This window comes from Chlorocebus sabaeus, chromosome 12, assembly GCF_047675955.1.
Source record: "Chlorocebus sabaeus isolate Y175 chromosome 12, mChlSab1.0.hap1, whole genome shotgun sequence".
Taxonomy (NCBI): Eukaryota; Metazoa; Chordata; class Mammalia; order Primates; family Cercopithecidae; genus Chlorocebus; species Chlorocebus sabaeus.
This window is the reverse complement of record NC_132915.1, coordinates 5,037,420-5,056,643: the sequence shown is the minus strand read 5'-3', so window position 1 is coordinate 5,056,643 and position 19,224 is coordinate 5,037,420. Positions and strand designations below refer to the sequence as shown.

General features: G+C 52.9%; 1 protein-coding gene across 14 annotated transcripts in view; it reads left to right on the top strand.

The window, feature by feature from the left end:
• The window catches only part of WNK2 (WNK lysine deficient protein kinase 2), a 139,560-nt gene that overhangs the window by 29,719 nt on the left and 90,617 nt on the right, over window positions 1-19,224 (top strand). For all 14 annotated transcript variants that reach the window (XM_073021439.1, XM_007969785.3, XM_007969784.3 and 11 more), the window contains exons 3-4: window positions 16,611-16,783; window positions 17,792-18,012. In XM_073021439.1, the coding sequence (XP_072877540.1) occupies window positions 16,611-16,783; window positions 17,792-18,012 (394 nt within the window). The remainder of the gene's footprint in view (window positions 1-16,610; window positions 16,784-17,791; window positions 18,013-19,224) is intronic.

Below are 19,224 nucleotides of genomic sequence, written 5' to 3'. Positions count from 1 at the left end.
AAACGTCATAGGTGGAGGTGGCGACTATCATTTGTGTATCAGCCAGTTCCAGGGAGGGGCATCGACGGAGCCCTGAGCTCTGTGTTGTACTTTTGTTCCTCTTCTGATCTTGGGAAGGGATACAAGAGCCGTCTTCCCAGAGTAGATTGGAGCAACAAGGATGGTTGTGCTTCCGCAATGGGCAAGTCTGGGAGGCCTGGGCTCTGAAGCTGGACAGTTGAGGAGGGCAGGGTAGCAGGTGACAAGAGGGCAGGAGTGGTGGGCTCTGCGAGTTGTGTTCATTGCACCTGTCATTTTATTTCACTTCCTAATTTTTGGTCATTATTTTATCACATACTCATGTATCCTTGTTGGTAATTTTAACAACCAATGTGTATTCTCAGATGTGGCTGCCCTGTAATTAGATGAGCTATTCATGAATCTTTGGGCAATTTGGAGTTTGCACTTACAAAGTTCTTTATAGATTTGTGTATAAATTTTTAGTCTTAACCGGGCATGGTGGCTCACGCCTGTAATCCCAGCACTTTGGGAGGTGGAGACCGGTGGATCACCTGAGGTCAGGAGTTCAAGACCAGCCCGGCCAACATGGAGAAACCCTGTCTCGACTAAAAATACAAAATTAGCCAGGCATGGTGGTGTGTGCCTGTAATCCCAGCTACTCAGGAGGCTGAGGCAGGAGAATCGCTTGAACTCGGGAGGCAGAGGTTGTGGTAAGCTGAGGTCGCACCATTGCACTCCAGCCTGGGCAATAAGACCAAAACTCCATCTCAAAAACAAAGCAAAGCAAAAATGTAGTGGTTATGCTGGAGATTACAACATGTATCCAAAGTTATTGAAGTTTAATATAAACTAGCACTTTTCTCACATCGTGGGCAGTGTGAGCATCTTAAGACATTTGAACTCCATTTACCCACTCCTTCTTACCCACCCCTGCTTTTTGTGTACTGTTATGTAATTTAACCCTCGCTGTCTTTTGTATCCCATATGACATTATTAAATTGTTCTTTTGTATAGTTAATACTAGCAGAGAGTGACAATGACTGGTACATTTCTCGTTTCCGTTGCTTTCTGTTCTTGTGTTTCCGTCTCATACCACTTTCCCTTTACCTGAAGTTTTTCCCTTTGTATTCCATTTAGTACCCATTTGCTGCCGCTGCTATCTCTGTCTAAAAGAGTCCCTATTCTTATTTAAAGAATAATTTTGCTGGATACAGAATTTGAGATTAATAGTTTTCTTCTTCATCACTTTTTTATGTTTAAATTTTATTTATTTATTTATTTTGAGACGGAGTCTCGCTTTGTGGCCCAGGCTGCAGTGCAGTGGCACAGTCTCGGCTCACAGCAACCTCTGCCTCCTGGGTTCAAGTGATTTTCCTGCCTCAGCTTCCCAAGTAACTGGGATTAGAAGTGTAGGCCACCATGCCTGGCTAATTTTGTATTTTTAGTAGAGACGGGGTTTCACCATGTTGGCCAGGGTGGTCTCAAACTCCTGACCTCAAGTGATCTGCCCGCCTCAGCCTCCCCACCGCGCCCGGCCTTTTCATCACTTGAAGATGTTAGTCATCACTTGAAGATACATAGTCATTTTCCATGGTTTCTGTTGAGGTCAGCTGTCAGTCTACTTGAGGCCCCTTTGAAGGTAGTGCCCCTCCCCCACCCTTTGCTGAGTTTAAGATATTCTCTTTGTGTTTGATTTTTTGGAGTTTTATACTATAATGTGCTCAGATGTGGCTTTCTCTGTATCTAATCTGCTTGGGACTTTTAGCACTTCTTGAATATGTGGGTGTCTTGCTTCAATTTTAGAAGATGTGGGGGCATTATTATTATTATTATTATTATTATTATTATTATTTTAGAGATGAGGCCTTGCTTTGTCACCCAGGGTGGAGGTCACTATAGCCTAGGACCCCTGGGGTCCCATGATCTTCCAATCTCAGTCTCCTGAGTAGCCAGAACTGCAGCCGTGTGCCACTATGCCTGGCTGTTTTAATTTTTTTGTAGAGATGGGATCTCACTGTGTTGCCCAACTATGTTGCCCAAGCTGGTCACAAACTGGGGTATTATTTTTATTTATTATTATTATTTTTTAATATGCTGATTTTTGCATATTTAGTAGAGACTGTTTTGTCATGTTGGCCAGGCTGGTCTTGAACTCTTGACCTCAGGTGATCCTCCACCTCAGCCTCCCATAGTGCTGGGATTACAGGCGTGAGCCACTGCACCTGGCCGTATTTTAAAAATAATGTTTTGATTTCATTGTTTATACCCTTTTTTCCAGAACCCCATTTACACATAGGTTGTACCTTCTCCTTTGTCTTCTATAAGTTTTTTATTTTCTTTTTCATATGCATTTGTCCATGTTTCAGTTTATTTTCTACTGCCTTCCAGTTTGCTAATCTTCTTCTCACCTATGTCTAATCTGCTGTCGAACTCAATAGATGGGTTTAATTTTACTTTTTTAGTTCTAGATTTCCATTTGATTCTGATTTCATAGATTTTAGTTCTGGTGAAATGATTTGTCCTGCTATTTTTTGGGCCATACTAATTTTACACTAATTTTGATTTTGCACAAATTTTAACGTCTGTGTCTGATAACTGCAATATTTGGATCCCCTGGGAATTTGTTGTTATTGTCTATGTTTTTATTCTTTTGTTTTTAATTTTCGTCACTTGGTCTCGTCTCCTGATCTTCTTGGTCATTTTTTATTGATGTATTTAGAAATTATGGACATATTTGAGACTCTGGATGATTTTGTCTTTCACTAGAGATTTACTTTTTACTGCCTCTAGTAGGCAGCAGAATAAGAGCAAATCATCTTAATCCAGTCTGGAATTGAACTGATTCAAAGCTGTGTTTCAGCCCCTGTGAGGGCTGGCTGGTCTGTTCTGTTTTATCTAGGCTTCTAGTATACAGCCCTTCTGGCAGGGTTAATCTGAAAGCCTGCACGTCTACCAAGGCCTCTCTTCCTTGGCAGGCTCTGGGCTCTGATTGCTGTCTTCTCGGCCCTGTGAGGCTGCTGAAGTTCTGCCCTGCTTCTCTGCTTTTAGTCTGCTGCTTAGTGCTGATGCTCCAAGGCATTCCTGTCCTATAGAAATGTCATGTGAGCCACAAATGTGAGCCATATGTGCAATTTTCAGCTTAGCAGCCACTTTAAAAGTATAAAAGGAACAGGTGGAAGCCAGGCATGGTGGGTCACATCTGTAGTCCCAGCATTTTGGGAGGCTGAGTTTGAGACCAGCCTGGGCGACATGGCAAAACCCCGTCTCTACAAAAAATACTAAAATTAGCTGGGTGTGATGCTACTGGGGAGGCCGAGGTGGGAATATTGCTTGAGCCTGGGAGGTCGAGGCTGCAGTGAGCCATGATCACACCACTGCACTCCAGCCTAGGTGACAGAGTGAGACCCTGTATCAAAAAACAAGAAACAAAAATTAGCCAGGCGTGGTGGCGAGCACCTGTGGTATCAGCTGCTTGGGAGGCTGAGGCAGGAAAATTGCTTGAACCTGGGAGGCGAAGGTTGCGGTGAGCCAAGATCACACCACTGCACTCCAGCCTGGGTGACAGAGTGAGACTCAGCCTCAAAAAAAAAAAAAAAAAAAAAGAAACAAACAAACAGACCTAAAAAAACAAACAGGTGGAATTAATTTTAACAGGTGGAATTTAGTATATCTAAAATATTATGTTTTTGATGTGAATCAATAAAATTATCAATAAGATTTTAAAAAAAAATCTTATTTATTTATTTATTTATTTTTTTGAGACAGAGTCTTGCTCTGTTGCCCAGGGTGGAGTGCAGTGGTGAGATCTCGGCTCACTGCAACCTCCGCCTCCTGGGTTCAAGTGATTGTCCTGCCTCGGCCTCCCAAGTAGCTGAGACTACAGGCACGCGCCCCCATGCCCAGCTAATTTGTGTATTTTTGGTAGAGACAGGGTTTCACTGTGTTGGCCAGGATGGTCTTGATTTCTTGACCTTGTGATCTGCCTGCCTCAGCCTCCCAAAGTTCTGGGATTACAGGCAAGAGCCACCGTGCCTGGCCCAAAAAATCTTTTAAGAAGATACTATGTCGCTGCAACGTACTGTGCACTTACAGAACATCTCAGCCTGGACTTGCCTCATTTTAGGTGCTCATTAGCCACATGTGTAGCTGCTGTTTTGGGCTGCACAACTTTACGGGGAGAAGCAGTGCTGAGTGTGGGGTTTTCTTTTCTCCGGAAGAGTCAGAACGGTGGCATGAGGATGAGTGGTGCTGAGGTTTATCTCAGGTATGTGTGTGCTCTGCACCTGCCATCTCGGTTGTGGTCTCCAAGGCTCTTGCCACCAGTTCTGGGAGGTACTGAGGAGTCAGTTAATGGGATTGGGGAGCAGATGTGGGCAGCGGGGCCTAACCTCATCCCCATGCTGCTTTACATTTCCGTGGTCCTCCTGTGGCCCTGATCTCATGCTGCTGGGGCCATCTGTTGGTGCCCTCACTCCCCTGCCAAGCAGCCTGGTGCCATTCCTGGCTTAGAGGGACACCACAGATGTTTGTGCCTGGGTGCATGTTTATTCAGCAGACATCTTGACCTGAGGCCAACACCGGCCTTGAGCCCCAGTAGCCTAGCCTGCAAGGTCATCTTAGCTCTTGGTGATAGCTTGGGCCACCTAGGGGCTCTGGGGAGGGAAGGAAGTGAGGCCTAGGTGACTTCATTCTGGGCGTAGGCATAGAAGACTGAGCCAGAACCAGGGCCTTGTACAGTAGCAGGCACCAGAATGCCCAGCCCTTGCTCAGTGCCCAGAGCTACAGGTCTGGGTATTTCCCTATGTTGGAGGGGTGGGATGGGGGAAGGGCCTGCCTTTGAGGGTCCACGATATTCCACAGACTGTTAGACCCTCACCCACTGCCAGCTTGGGGTGCCCTGAGCCTTTGAACCCTGTGTAGGGGCAGGGCAGCCACAGGGATGACCCCAGTAGCTTGGCCTCTGCAGCTGTCTCCTCAGAATTCTGTGGGACTCCACAGGATTCCACAGGCCTTGCCCTGGGGCTGCCCTGCCTGCCCCACCCCACAGGAGCTGTTCTTGATGGTGGAGCTGCTAACCCTGCTGACCTGTGTCCCCGGTGCTATCCAAATCTATCTTTAGGTGTCCCTGTGGGAAGTGGCCATGGGGTGGGGCTGGCCCTTTCTAGAAACCAGATACCAGATACATGGTGTGGTCAGATGCAGGAGTGGCCGCCTGGCCTGTGCCCACCGGGCTCCCAGTTACCTTGGGTGAGTGCCGATGTATTCTCCTGGGGAGGAGCCAGGCCTGCAATCAGGAAAGTTTTTGGGGTGGGATGGCCCCATGGGGATTTCTCTTCCTCACTTGTGTGCCTGCTGGGCCAGCCCCATTTTCATTTCATCCTGAGGTGGTTGAACCACTGCTCTGGTCCAAGGCTGAGGGTTCGAGCAGACATTTCCCCGTTAGGAAGTAATGTCAGTGTTCCCTTGAGAACAGGAAAGGCTTCCTCGTTTGGGGCTGGCCTGCCCAGTGTCTGCTGCCTGCACAGCTGCCTGTCCGTGTTGAGGGAGTGTCTGGGGCTAGCCCTGCACAGTGTGTGCTGCCTGCACAGCTGCCTGTCCGTGTTGGGGGGGTGTCTGGGGCTGGCCCTGCCCAGTGTGTGCTGCCTGCACAGCTGCCTGTCCGTGTTGGGGGGGTGTCTGGGGCTGGCCCTGCACAGTGTGTGCTGCCTGCACAGCTGCCTGTCCGTGTTGGGGGGGTGTCTGGGGCTGGCCCTGCACAGTGTGTGCTGCCTGCACAGCTGCCTGTCCGTGTTGGGGGGGTGTCTGGGGCTGGCCCTGCACAGTGTGTGCTGCCTGCACAGCTGCCTGTCCGTGTTGGGGGGGTGTCTGGGGCTGGCCCTGCACAGTGTGTGCTGCCTGCACAGCTGCCTGTCCGTGTTGGGGGGGTGTCTGGGGCTCGCCCTGCACAGTGTGTGCTGCCTGCACAGCTGCCTGTCCATGCTAGGGGGGTGTGTCTGGGTTGTCTTGCTCTCAGGGCCAGGGCTGCCCCAGCTCCCTGGGGTTTGGTTGTCCTGAGTTGGCTGCACCCTTCTGCCCCAGGGACACCTATCCTGGCTCTCCCTCTTCCCCCTGTGTCCGAGGGAGAACGGATGGGTGTGGGGAGCCTGGATGTGGCTCTCAGGACTCACACAGGGCCAGGGCAGCCTGCTGACCTCTGGCCTTGAAGAGGGGTGTGGCCATCCAGTGACACGGCACCAGGACTTGTGGCTGAGACCAGGGGCCGTGACTGTGTCCCTCTGCCCCTCACCTGCCCGTGTTAAGCCCACCTGTAGGCAGGAGAGAAGGGCACCTGCATGTCCCTGGAGGGGAGGGGCATGGGTTCAAACTCTCTCCCTCCCTCCAGCCTGATGGCAGGTGCCCTGGGACGAGGTGGCACTCTGACAAGGTAGGTTTCTGTCAGCCACTTCCCCCAAATGTGAATGGTCGGTATCCACCAATACCCCCAGTCCCATTGGTCAACATGCCATGGGCGGGGCTGGCCACTGTCCTGGAGGGCCTGCGGCAGCCCTGGGTGATACTGGGCTCGAGTCCCTCCTGCTCCTGTCTTTCAGAAAGTGCACACAAGGACAAATGCTCATCAGTTCTTCTGACCACAGTAGGGATACCTGCATCCAAAAGTGTGGATATGGACCCTAGGGAGGAAGCCCTTTCCCTTTCCCCCCAGAGACCCCCTAACATTAAGGATGAAGTGTGGATCATTTCCAAGTTTGTCATTGGCTTCATTTAAGGATGCCGGTCCTTGGGGAGACCCCTGTCCACAGACGGCTGGGCAGGCGTCTGCTCGGGGCAGTGTGGGCCGAGGCTTAGCCCATCTGGGGACCCGCAGTGCTGAGAACGGGGGTGCTCAGGTGGAAGAGGCTGTGTGGGGGCTCCTTTGCTTTTATGGAGCTCTAGGTCAGCCCTGCAAGCTTTAAAACTTTTATTTGGAAATAAAACACCCGTATGCCACGTGCCCAGCTCCACCTGTTGCCACCAGCTAGCTTACCTGCTTCCTTGCTTGGGCTCTGTCATTTCTGATCCAGCTGAGCACAGATGCAGATGGTGGCGCTGGCCTTGGTGCCCTGCCCTGGAAGCCTGGAGAGTGCAGGCGTGTCCGGGCCCCACCCTGCCTAGTGCCCAGCTCCTCTCGGCTGGGATATCACATGGTATTGGAGGCCTAGGACCAAAGGGGATCCCCTCTTCCTCCAGGACAGGGTTCCCTGGCTGCAGGGTTGTGGGGGAGGGAGTCTTGGTTGTTTAAAGTGGTTTCCCCAGGGTGTGAAAGAGCGTAGGTCCTGCCTGCTTGATCTGCAGTGGGCCAGGCCTCCCCTGGAGGCAGGTGCACTACCCAGAGCCCATGAGGGTGTATGCAGGGTGCATCTTACTGGCTGAGGGCTGGACACTGTGGGGGACGGGTGCTGCTATCCGTCCAGTACACAAATGGGGAGCTGAGCTGAGAGGCAGGGTCAGTGTCTGAGCCTAGGTTTCACCCCATCTCTCTGGTTGGAACAGCCTTTCCTGTTCTGTCCACTCTGCCCAACACCAGTGCAGAATGGGGCATGGTAGGGACGGGCCGAGGGTGAGGCCAGCTGTGGCAGCTGCGGTTCTGGGCAACTCCACCTGTTAGCACAGCCTTGCACCAACCCTGAGGAGACCTCTGACCTTTCCTGTTTTGTGAAGGGGGTGGGGCCCAGTGAGGTAGAGCTGATGACCCTGCAGCCCAGCCAGGAGCTGACGGGCAGAGGGACTAACTGGACGGCACGTCACAGCTGCTGTTGGGCAGAGGGTTGGGTCTCCCTGAGGCCCTAGCTGGGTGGGGAGACCTCCATGGGGTGGCCTTCATGGCGCCATTCTGTGGTCCTGCCCTCCTCCTGGACTGCCCACACATTCCTGCCACGTGGTGACAGCTCCACTGGCTTCCCACAGTGGCCCTGTCTCTGCCCACGATGGAGGGTAATGGGTGGGCCTGGGATGGGGAGGGCTCCTGCAGCCTGCCCTGTGCCCAGGGCCCTGCGGTGGGGAGGGTGGGGCCCTGCACAGAGGGCCTGGCCCAAAACTGACCTGCTGTGCTCGTGCTGGGCATGGGGGCTTCCTTCAGGCAGATGGGTGGGGACCCCTGACCTTCCCTGGACCTCCCCTTGCTGCTGGCCCTTATGCTGGGTGCTGGCATGGGGGGCCTGTATGGACTGGGCACCACCCCCATTACATGTGTTCAGTAAAACCTAGAGGAGTCCCTGGCATGGCTGCCAGCTGGTCCCAGGGAAGGACAGCTGGAGTTTTGTACGTGCTCGAGGGAGCGTGGAGAGTTCGTGATAAGGCCATGGCAGACTGTCTCCACTCGTCTACTGGCTGGCAGGATCAGGCCTTCTCAAAGTTCAACATCCACACACCAGAAGGTGGACAGAACGATGCTGGGCCTGCCTCCTTCTAGACATGATTTAGAGTCACCCACGGACACCCCAAGTAATTGGCACAAGAGCTCCATCTGGCTCAGTAACGGAGGCACTTTCAACAAAATTAGTTATCTCTTTGCTTTGGTCAACTATGCACTGCTAATTTATGGTAGTGATTCAGTCCTGAAGAAAATCCTGTGGGCCTTAGAGTCTTATGAACTAAGAAAAGCTAGATTCCAATAGGAACGATGTGATGGCAGGAAAGCGTGGCAGGGCAGTCAGTGGGAGGCTTTTGGGAGGAGCCACGTCGTGTCCATCAGCTCCGTGGGAATGGAGGTGTGTGTCCTGGCTGGAGCTGGAGACGTGTTTATTCATGTGTTTAGAAACAACTGGTGAAGGGCATCAGATTGCTGACATTTGGGTTCCATGGGAAACATTTCAAAGAACATTTTTAAAAAGTCAGTATTTATAAAATGCTGGAAATGACATCTTTTACAACTGTTTGAACCTATGATGACACATTTTACATCCCAGCTTACCCCTGGGGCAGGCAGGCACCTACTTCTTTCTGTGTGTGGGTGACAGGGTGAGTACCGGTGTATATATTGGGGGGCAGGGTGCCAGGTGGCCTTTAAGAGAGTAAAGCTCACTTGGCACCTCCCCCTGTTCCCTCTGCCCCTCCCTGCCCCCTTTCTTTGAGGCAGGGTCTTGCTCCTTGGCCCAGGCTGGAGTGCAGTGGCAGGATCTTGGCTCAGCTACACCCTCTGCTTCTGGGCTCAGGTGATTCTCCCATGTCAGCCTCCCAAGTAACTGAGACACCAGGCGTGTGCCATCACACCCAGTTAATAATTCCTCCCTCCCTTCTCAGATAAAATAGTATGATTTACAAAAGCAACCGGGGCCAGATGTTCAAGCTCAGGTTTGTGCCTTAGAGAATTATAAACTTCTTGGAGCCCTTGACAAAGAAGACTGAATGTGGGAAGAGCCCAGTGCCGCCGTCTCACCCCCACTGAGCACCTCCTTCTCCGGCTGCACTCACCCAGATGGAGGTCGGCATCTGGGACAGGTCACTGGCATCAGGGTCCCTCTTCTGTGAACATTCTGGGACCATATCAGCCTCTGTGACTCCTTGCACCCGTTGGCCACTTTTATTTGGTGGTGTCGGGAAAAATGTTCACCTTTATAATGATGTTCTTTTTTTTTAAGACGGAGTCTCACTCTGTCACCCACGCTGGAGTGCAACGGCGTGATCTTGGCTCACTGCAATCTCCGCCTCCTGGGTTCAAGCGATTCTCCTGCCTCAGCCTCCCGAGTAGCTGGGATTACAGGCACCCACCACCATGCCTGGCTAATTTTTGTATTTTTAATAGAGATGGGGTTTCACCACATTGGCCAGGCTGGCTGGTTCCAACTCTTGACCTCAGGTGATCCGCCCACCTCGGCCTCCCGAAGTGCTGGGATTACAGGTGTGAGCCACCGTGCCCAGCTATGATGTTGTTTTTAAAAACATGAATTAGAGAAAACACACACTGGCGCACCTGTCAATACGGTTGTGTCATTTTGTTGCTCAAGATGAGGTTAAAGAGGGAACTTGGCTTTAAAGGAAGTGAGTGTGTTTGAAGACCAGCAGAGAATGTTGGAGGCGGCAGGTGGAAGAGCTCCGTCAGGCCTGCCATTCGCTGGCGGTGGCGGGTGCATGGTGTTGATATCAAAATGGCTCCACTGAGCCCACCGACCACTCACTACAGAGCAGGCCCAGCGCCTGCCTCTTGTCCAAGTGGTGCCCTGTTGCCTGGCCCTGTAGTGACGTAAACCGCCTACTGCTCAAACATCATGCCTGCCCCAGAGGCTGCTTCCTCCAGGGACCCCAGACGTGCCCATGCCTTAGGTAGGGTGGGAGGGTACCCTCCTCCCCAGGCTGCCTGAAACTGGAGCTTTTCCTCAGGGCCAGGGTTGCCCTGACTGGTAATTTTTGGCACAGTGTGTAGTTGAATATTTATTGGTTTTCTCATTTGTTGGCTGCATTCCCATGGGGTTGTGAACAGCCCTTTCCACATACGCAGAGCCTCCGTGACTATCTGAGCAACTCCAGACAGAGCATGGGGGATGGTGTGGCTTGCTCTGCAGCAGCCATGCCTGTGCACTTGCCAAACCCTGACCTCCTGGAACCAGACCCAGACCCTCCCTCCACTTCGTGATGAAAGGGCAGGCAGGAGCGTGCTGGCCCCCAGCTTGGTTCGACTGGTTCAAATCTTCCAGACCTGGGAATAGCAGGGAGGCCCTTCCCACCAAGAGGGTGTGGAGTGTGTGGGGATGCCAGGCCTCCTGAAGCAGTGGGGACACTCTCCCGGGGGTGGAGGGGACAGAAGGGGACACATATATGGTGGAAGTCTCATGCTGTCTTCCCAGTGTGTCCCTGTGGATATCATGGCTTTTGGGTGTGAGCACTTAAGTGACAGGGAGGTGAGTCCTTGGTTAGGCCCAAGCTCTACCAGAGACCTGATGCCCTCCCATGCTGCACCTGGGGCCTCTGTCCTGGGCCAGTTCTCCGTGCATGGGACTACTGTGGACAGAGATGCTCCAGGCTTCCTTTGGTTTTGATTTATGGCCCCATGGAACTGGAGCGAGTCCCTGCCGCAGGCTTGTCTTCTGGGGCTCAGCCTTGCTGGTTCTGGGCACTCCTCTGCCCGAGTGTGTGTGGGGCTCACCTCCTGGTGGGACCCAGTTCTACCCCTTCAAGAGGTTGGATTTTGGGGTCCTGCCTAGCTGAAAGGGGGATGCCATGGAATCCCAAGTGTGCCCCTGGTAGGTCTGACATCTCCAACCGTTGCCCACTGGGGACTGTTCTGGCAGAGCAGGTGGCCCTGAAGTGTCATAGGAGGGGGCTGCCTGTAGACACCCTGGCATGTTCAGGGCAGGAACCTCTGATGCTCTCAGTCCACACCGAAGGCAATCCCCGGAGGTTTCCCAGGTATCCTGGGGGTGCTGGGAAGGCCCATTGGGACCAAGAATCTTCTGACCATCCTGACTGTGTGACTTGTGCAGCCCTGGAGGGGCTTTGCTGCCCGGCTTGGAGGGTGTGTCCTGCCTCGCCTGTGTGTGACCCACAGGGCCTTTTTCCTAGAGCAAATAAGAGCTGGCATTGTCCCAGAATGCCTTAAATCTGTTGTCGTCTGATTGATTTTCACCACTATGAGGGAACAAGAGCCGTGAATTTGCATAGCACTGGGGACTTGGTAGGAAGAAGATTGGTGCTCATTGACGTTACCCTCCAGTGTCTGGGAGGGAGGAGTATCATGTTGAGTGAGCAGCCAGGAGCCCCCCGTCCCTGACTCAACACCAAACCTTGAAGCACCGTGTGAGCCTGGCAGGTTTTGAGAATCGTTTAGGGATCGGGTGCATCTTCCTGCCGTGGCTTGTTGACTGTGAGCCTTCCTGGTAGGTTAATGAATGAGTTCAGCCCACAGATGTTCATGGAGTTGCTCCTGCAATGCAGGCCAACCCGAGATCAGCAAACAAGCGATGAGGATGTGGACAGGCTCTGTGGGGGGCAGCACACCCTGTAGGTGGGCTCCGGGCAGGGCTCGGAGGGGGACACACTAACTGACCGTTAAAGTACCAAGCAACCTGGGCGTGGTGGCTCACATCTGTAATCCCAGCACTTTTGGGAGGTCAAGGCAGGAGGATCTATTGAGCCCAGGAGTTCAAGAGCAGCCTGGGCAACATAGTGAGATCACCATCTCTAAGAAAAAAAGAAAATTAGCCAGCATAGTAGCATGCGCCTGTAGTCCCTGCTACTCAAAAAGCTGAGGTGGGAGGGTCACCTGAGCCCAGGAAATTGAGGCTGCAGTGAGCTATGATCACACCATGGCACTCCAGCCTGGGTGACTGAGTGAGACCCTGTCTCCCCTACCATAAAAATTACCAAGCAATGTGTCATGTTGATTAAAATAGTCGTGTGGCCTGGAATATAAAATGAGATCCTCTTACCTTCCAGGCCCACCTCTAAGAGGCACCATTGTTAACCATTTCTGACTTTCGTGTCTTAAATTTATCAACTTCGGTAGGTAACTGCTGTGAAAAACAAAGACTGTAGTGCAGGCAGGGTTCGCCCCCCACCTCCCGTTTTTTCTTAGTCATTTAGAATGTGAACATTTTGCTCTGAAACTACAATGAAATCTTTTACACGTTACTGTTGGTGCTAAAACACTGGCAAAAATAACTTGTGCTATAAATGATTCTTTGAGTTCTCCTAGAATCAAGGACTAAGCGCACTGAAAGGGAATCGTAAACTGACATGCTGTTTCCCAGAGAAGGCTTCCTGGGCGAACTGGCCTGGCTGAGCACTGCCATCTCCTCTCCAGCTTCCTTCACCCCCAGGGACCTCGAGGGTCACCCTGGGTGCATGTTTTTCTGTTGTGTTATGTTGTGTTGTGTGTTGTGGAAACATTTCTTCCAGGAACTTGTTCCACCTAGACTGCATGGGAAGTTAACTTTGAGCTCTTGCATGTCTGAAAATGAGTCCGGACCGCCTGGCTTCGTGTCCATTTGGCAGGGTATAGAATTCCGAGTTAGCACATTGAGGACACTGTCCCCGCCACCTGCACCCAGTGTCTCCTTTTAGAGTCACTGCCCATCTGGGCCGTCTTTTGTGGATAGGACTTGCTTGGGGTGCTGACATTTCACTAGAACAGCCTGGAGGTGGGCTGTTCATTTACTCTGACCTGGCCTTCGTGGGCCATTTTATTCTAAATCGTTCTCCTTCCAGCTCAGGGAAATGCTATTCTACCATCTGTTTATACTTCCTGGTTCCTGTTCTTAGAACCCTTTTGACATAGTTTGACTTCCAGGCAGTTCGTCCATGTCTCTTAATGTTTCTCTTCTATTTTCTTTCTTCTACTTCTCTTATTTGGTCTTTGGATCTTTTTCCTTTTTTTGTTTTTACATATGAAAAATTGAAGGGTAATTTGCATGTAACGAAACACACAGAACTTAAGTGTGCAAGTCGAGCTCTGACCAACGCACATAGAGGTGCAGCCCACGTGCGCTGTTATGATGTGGAACATTTCTCTCTCACCCCCGACCCCGAGATCTCTTGGCTCCCACTTCTACCCACCCCGGAGGCAACCATTATTCTGATGGCATCTCCCAGATATTAGTCTGTCTTTTCCAGAGTTTCACATGAAGATGGGGTCCTACCGGACATAGTCTTTAGTTTGGCCTCTTTTGTTTGGTGCGATGCTTTTGGCCTTTCCCTCTGCTGCTGAGAGGCAGGAGTGCGCTCCTTTTGGCTGCTGAGCCATGACCCCATTTGGATGGGTGCAGCACGGTTCATTCACCTGGCCCCAAACGTTTTTGTGGTTTCCAGGTGGGGCTATGATGAATTATGCTGCTTCCAATATCCAAGTCCATTTTTTATGGACTTATGTTTTCCTTCCTCCCAGATGGATCCCGGGAGGGGAGTGGCTGGACACAGAGCAGGTGTGAACCCTGCCAAGCCGTCCTCTGAGGGCTGCACCACCTGAACTCCTGGCAGCAGTGTGCCAGGTGGGGCTTGCTGTTCCCCAGCCTCCCCAGCAGCTGGAAGTATTCATCTTTTTTTTTTTTTTTTTTTTTTGAGATGGAGTCTCACTCTGCCGCCTAGGCTGGAGTGCGGTGGCGCGATCTTGGATCTTGGCTCACTACAAGCTCCGCCTCCCGGGTTCATGCCATTCTCCTGCCTCAGCCGCCCGAGTAGCTGGGACTATAGGCACCCGCCATCACGCCCAGCTAATTTTTTTGTATTTTTCGGAGAGGCAGGTTTCAGTGTGTTAGCCAGGACAGTCTCGATCTCCTGACCTCATGATCCGCCCGCCTCAGTCTCCCAAAGTGCTGGGATTACAGGCATGAGCCACCACGCCCGGCCGTATCCGTCTTTTAATTTAGCCTGTCTGGTGGGTGTGGGGTATATCTCAGTGTGGTCTTTGTTGGCATTTTCCCAGTGACTGATGATGCTCAGGCACTTTCTGTGTGCTGTTGGCCATTTCTGTGTCTTTGGTGAAGTATCTGTTCACATGTTTATTATTGAATTTCAGGAGTTCTCTATACATTTTGGATCTGAGTCCTTTGTCAGATTTATGTATTGAGAATAGTTTTTCCCAGTTTGTGACTTGACTTAAATAAATAACCATTTTTTTGGAGATGGGGTCCCGCTGTGTTACCCAGGCTGGTCTCGAGCTTCTGGGCTCCAGCCATCCTCTGCCTCAGCATCCCGAGTAGCTGGGACTTAGGTGTGAGCTACCACACCTGGCTTAAAGAGTCGTTTTTGATGAGTAGAACATTGTTTGCATTTTATTGTCTGGATTAAACATGAACTTTTTTATACACAATGTTTCATTGGATTATGGAATATCTTATTTCTAAAATAACACTGAGCTTGTTAAGAAAGGCAGTCCCCATCCCTGTGTTAATTTGCAAGAGCTCTTTCTCGAGTGTTCCTTTCTCAATAGAAGCTTGATTTTACTTACTTGTGTCAACTTCTTGAGTCTTTATGGGAACATTAATTAGATGTTTTTGGGAGTTGCCGTTGGTCTCTGAATTCTTTGTTTTCTCGGTTGGCCCCATCATGACGGTGGCTTCTCTGGGTATTGCCTGGCCCTGTGGTGATAGTCACCGCGAAGTCTCATACTGGAGTGAAGGGGCACCATGAGGGTTCTTGCTGTGGGGAGGGGTCTGGCGGATTGATGGAGGAAGAAGGGTCTCCTGGGCGCAGCCGCATTTGGGATGTAATTTTTTTTCCCAAGATGACCCTTGTCGCGATCCTGCCGCCCACTTCTCCTCTCTGCTTTGGAGTCTGGCTTGCTTGATGTTCTCTGGGCCTTTCCGGAAGGATCCAGGGATCTGGGCTTGCCTTTACGTTCACTCTGATCTCTCCCCTCATCAGTCCAGATTTACTTGCTTTCTGTCTGTTTAGAATTTCCTGGAATTTTGCTGTTCTGTGTTCAGTTATGTTTCTAGTTTCCTTCTGATAATACACGTTTCTTTTCTGACGTTCTCATGGGAATGGTGGAACGGAGGCAGGCATTGCTCCGTGGGCTCATTGGACCAAGACAAGGAGTTGATCCTGGGGGCAGGACCTCGGGTGGAGGTGAGAAGGGTGTGGCATGTGTGCATCAGGAGGAGAGTCCTTGACTGGGCCTTTGGGCATGGCTATCACCTCGTGAGGGGAAGTTGGAAGTACATGGAGCCTTCGGGACCATGTGGGCTCCCTGGATTTATTTTGAGCCCTCTGTGGAGAGAATCTGTTGAAGTATTTGGGGGAAGGGAAGGGCCAGGATCCAGGGGGACTACATTGAGGGAGGAGGTGGGAGACAGGGTGGTGAGGGATGGATGAGCTCAGGCAGGGTGATGGGAGTCAGAGGGGAGAGGTGGAGGTTAGGCAGGTGGCGGGAGGGTGGGCGGTGCTGGGGCATGTTTGAATGTGGTGCCTGGGGTTGGTGGTCCCCTTGTGGGATGGTGGGTGGAGCGGGAGTGTGGGGCATGCATCTGACCAGGGCTCCCGGGTGATGATGGTGGTGTTTGTTTGCTGTTTTCTATTGTAAACTTAGGTCAGTGAGTGGTTCTGCTGGCTTGTGTGGACACAGTGGGCCAAGGGTCTGGGGAGGTAATCTGCTGTGTCCCTCCTGCACTGGAGGGCCTGGGCTGCCCTCTGGGCTGCTGGCGGGTCAGTTTGTCTCTGCTGGGGCTTTTCTCTTCCCTCCATTCTCAGCTGTTGTCTCAGTCACCTGTCCACGTCTCCTCTGTTCTAATCTACTGGGCCCTGAGCACTTCCTTCGAGTTGTGTATTCGTTAGAAGTAAACTGACGGTTCATTCTTTTCACAAACACACAGAATGGGAGTGATTGTGGAGGCGGCAAAGGCCTTAGACGTGTATTTTTGGAAGAAGCGCTCAAGTGTGGCTGTGTGGATTTACGAGACCTTCGGCTTCCTAGGATGTCTTTTTGCTGAGGTTCCTTTGTGGGGGCTGTGTCCAGGGTTGTGGGGGCCTAGGAGTCAGCAGTTGTGGTGCCACTGTCTGCGTGCCCCTCTGTCGTAGCCGCTCAGCTGCCTGTGGGTATGGGAAGGGCTGGTCCTACTGCGTGGCGCTGCTGGGATGTGACACCGCCGTGTCCCCTCCTGTGTCCCATCTCTTGCTCACTTAGCATGTCTCTTGCCCTCTAGGACCGGAAGCTCACCAAGCTGGAGCGGCAGCGGTTCAAGGAAGAGGCTGAGATGCTGAAAGGCCTGCAGCACCCCAACATCGTGCGCTTCTACGACTTCTGGGAGTCTAGCGCCAAGGGCAAGCGATGCATTGTGCTGGTGACCGAGCTGATGACCTCAGGGACGCTGAAGACGTAAGCTCCGCTTCCGGAGGACTGGGGCAGGTCCTGGCATGGGTGCAGGGCCACCATAGCTGGGGGTGAGGTCTTGGGCTGCTGGGGCGGTCCTGGCTGGTGCCTGTGGTAGGCTGTCTCCTTCCTCTTTCCTCTCTGTGTGGGATGCCAGGAGGTGCTTGACTTCCCAGGGAGATGGTTGATCTGTCTGTGGTGTCTGGGCCTTGCTTCTGGCTGGGGTTCTGTTTCCGCCTGGGAGCCAGCCCGGCACATCCTGAGGCTCAGGACGCAGGCTGGGCAGGGTGCACAGTGGGGACTATGGGATTCTGAGGATGTGCAGGTGGTTAGTGAGGGGTGGGGAGTGGGGAGTGGGGTGGCCACGGCAGCTTGTTGCTGCTCACTAAGGCCCCGGTCTGCACTGTGGGGATGGGGCCTGGTGCTGTATCCTGGGTCCATCTGAATCGTTGGACCCTGCAGCCTTAGGCAGGGCTTCAGTGCCCCTCAGCCAGGTGGTTTCCCTCATAGGTGGATGTGCTGCAAGGGGAGAGCCCTTTTCTCAGCTTCACCCACCACCTCCTCCTAGGGCACAGCTCAGGGCAGGCCACACAGGTGGCCAGTGGCAGGGAGAGCCCCACCTGGCCCCTGTGGTTCTGACAGGCCCTGGGCTTTCGTAACCCTCACCCCCGCACCTGAGCATCTGCTGGCCGGGACTCTGTCCTGCCTTGGGCAACTCGTAAGTCAGCCTGGCACCGTCTCCCCGTGAGGCCAAGATGGGAGCTTAGTATGAGCTTTAGCAGCCAGGTCTTTGGCATGAGGGGAGCAAGAGGGTCGTGAGCCCACCCTGCCACCTGCTCAGGTGCCTGGCTCCAGGACAGAACTGTCCGGCCTTCCCATCTCACCTTCACTACCTGTCACAGGTGTGCGCCATGTGCGCTGGAATGGACTTCCTGAGCAGTGTTAGGTGGGGGCTTTGCTAGGGGGCCGCTGCCGGCGAGCTGCTTGGTGAGCTGTGCCTGTGCACCCCTGTAGGTACCTGAAGCGGTTCAAGGTGATGAAGCCCAAGGTTCTCCGCAGCTGGTGCCGGCAGATCCTGAAGGGCCTGCTGTTCCTGCACACGAGGACACCGCCCATCATCCACCGAGACCTGAAATGCGACAATATTTTTATCACCGGACCAACTGGGTCTGTGAAGATTGGCGACTTGGGCCTGGCCACTCTCAAAAGAGCGTCATTTGCCAAAAGTGTGATAGGTAAACCTGCTTCTCCTCCCCAGGGCCTGGGAGCCCATGAGAAGCCGGGCAGTGTTCAGGGCTGGCGAGCATCCAGTTTTGTTCAGACCTGGTGCAGGAGACCCAGTGGGAGGAGCGTCTGGGCACGGGAGCCTCAGGCTGGGGTGTCTGGGCTATGCCGCCAAGCCTTTGGTAGCTCAGCTGGAGGGCCTGCCCACTCGTTGGATTCCCAGGCCACTTGGGCTGGGACAGCTGACTTGGCTCCCTCCCTCCCCTGCTGCCCCCGCCTTGTCCGACTCTGGCCCCAGATGGTCTTTGTGTTCCCTCCCTGGCTGTGGCTTGGGTGCCAGCTCTGATTTTCTAGCAGGGGAGGTGGGCTGGGTGCCGATGCTCGCGGTATGTGTGGGCGCTGTGGGCACTCGGGAGAGGGAAGCTGCCCTGACCACAGAGGAACTTGGGAGATTTGTAGCCAGTGATGCTGGAGCTGTCTCAGTGGGCAGGGAGGGGCCACCCAGGCTGTGAGGCCCAAGACAGTGAGAACTTGGAGTATCTGGGGAATCCACATACCTGCGGAGCAGGGCACAGAGCAGGCGCTGTGCACAGGGGAGCAGGGCGCCGAGTAATTAATTCAGTTTGTTGGGCATTTCAGGCCTCGGTGCAGGCGCCCCTCCTGTGAGAAGCCTTCCCAGCCTTCTTTTGGGCTGAGATGCCCTCGACCCTAGGGACAGCTTCTTTGCAGAGACCAGGGGTCTGCGTTGTGCCATGTGCCTGGTCCCAGGTGTGCTCCTGGCACAGTGGGTGTGAAGTGTCCACTGGTCCTGGGTGGAGGCCTCCACGGGCTTTGAAAAGATACTTGGGTTGCCGTGGAGCAGCTGTTTCTGGGGTCAGGATGATGGGAAAGCTCCAACATCTGCAGGGCAAGAAGCATGGGTCAGGGCTCAGGAAGCCCAGATGGGACCCGATCAGATTAGATTGGGAGAGGCTCCCCGATTTTAAGACCCAGTGTGCCCCTAATGTGAGGGCAGGACAGTGAGCAGTCGCTCTTGGGGCTTTGTGAATTCTTAGTTCTGCTGCATGTTTGGGGACAGAACTTGGCAGGTAAGGGGAAAATGAGACTCCAGAGCTGCTTTGGTTGGGGAAGTGTCTTCAGAATGTGACATCTGGGGCAGGGTGGCTGCCCGGGGGTAGCCCTGTGGACACAAAGCCTCTGGCATTCTGGGGGAGCTGAGTGGT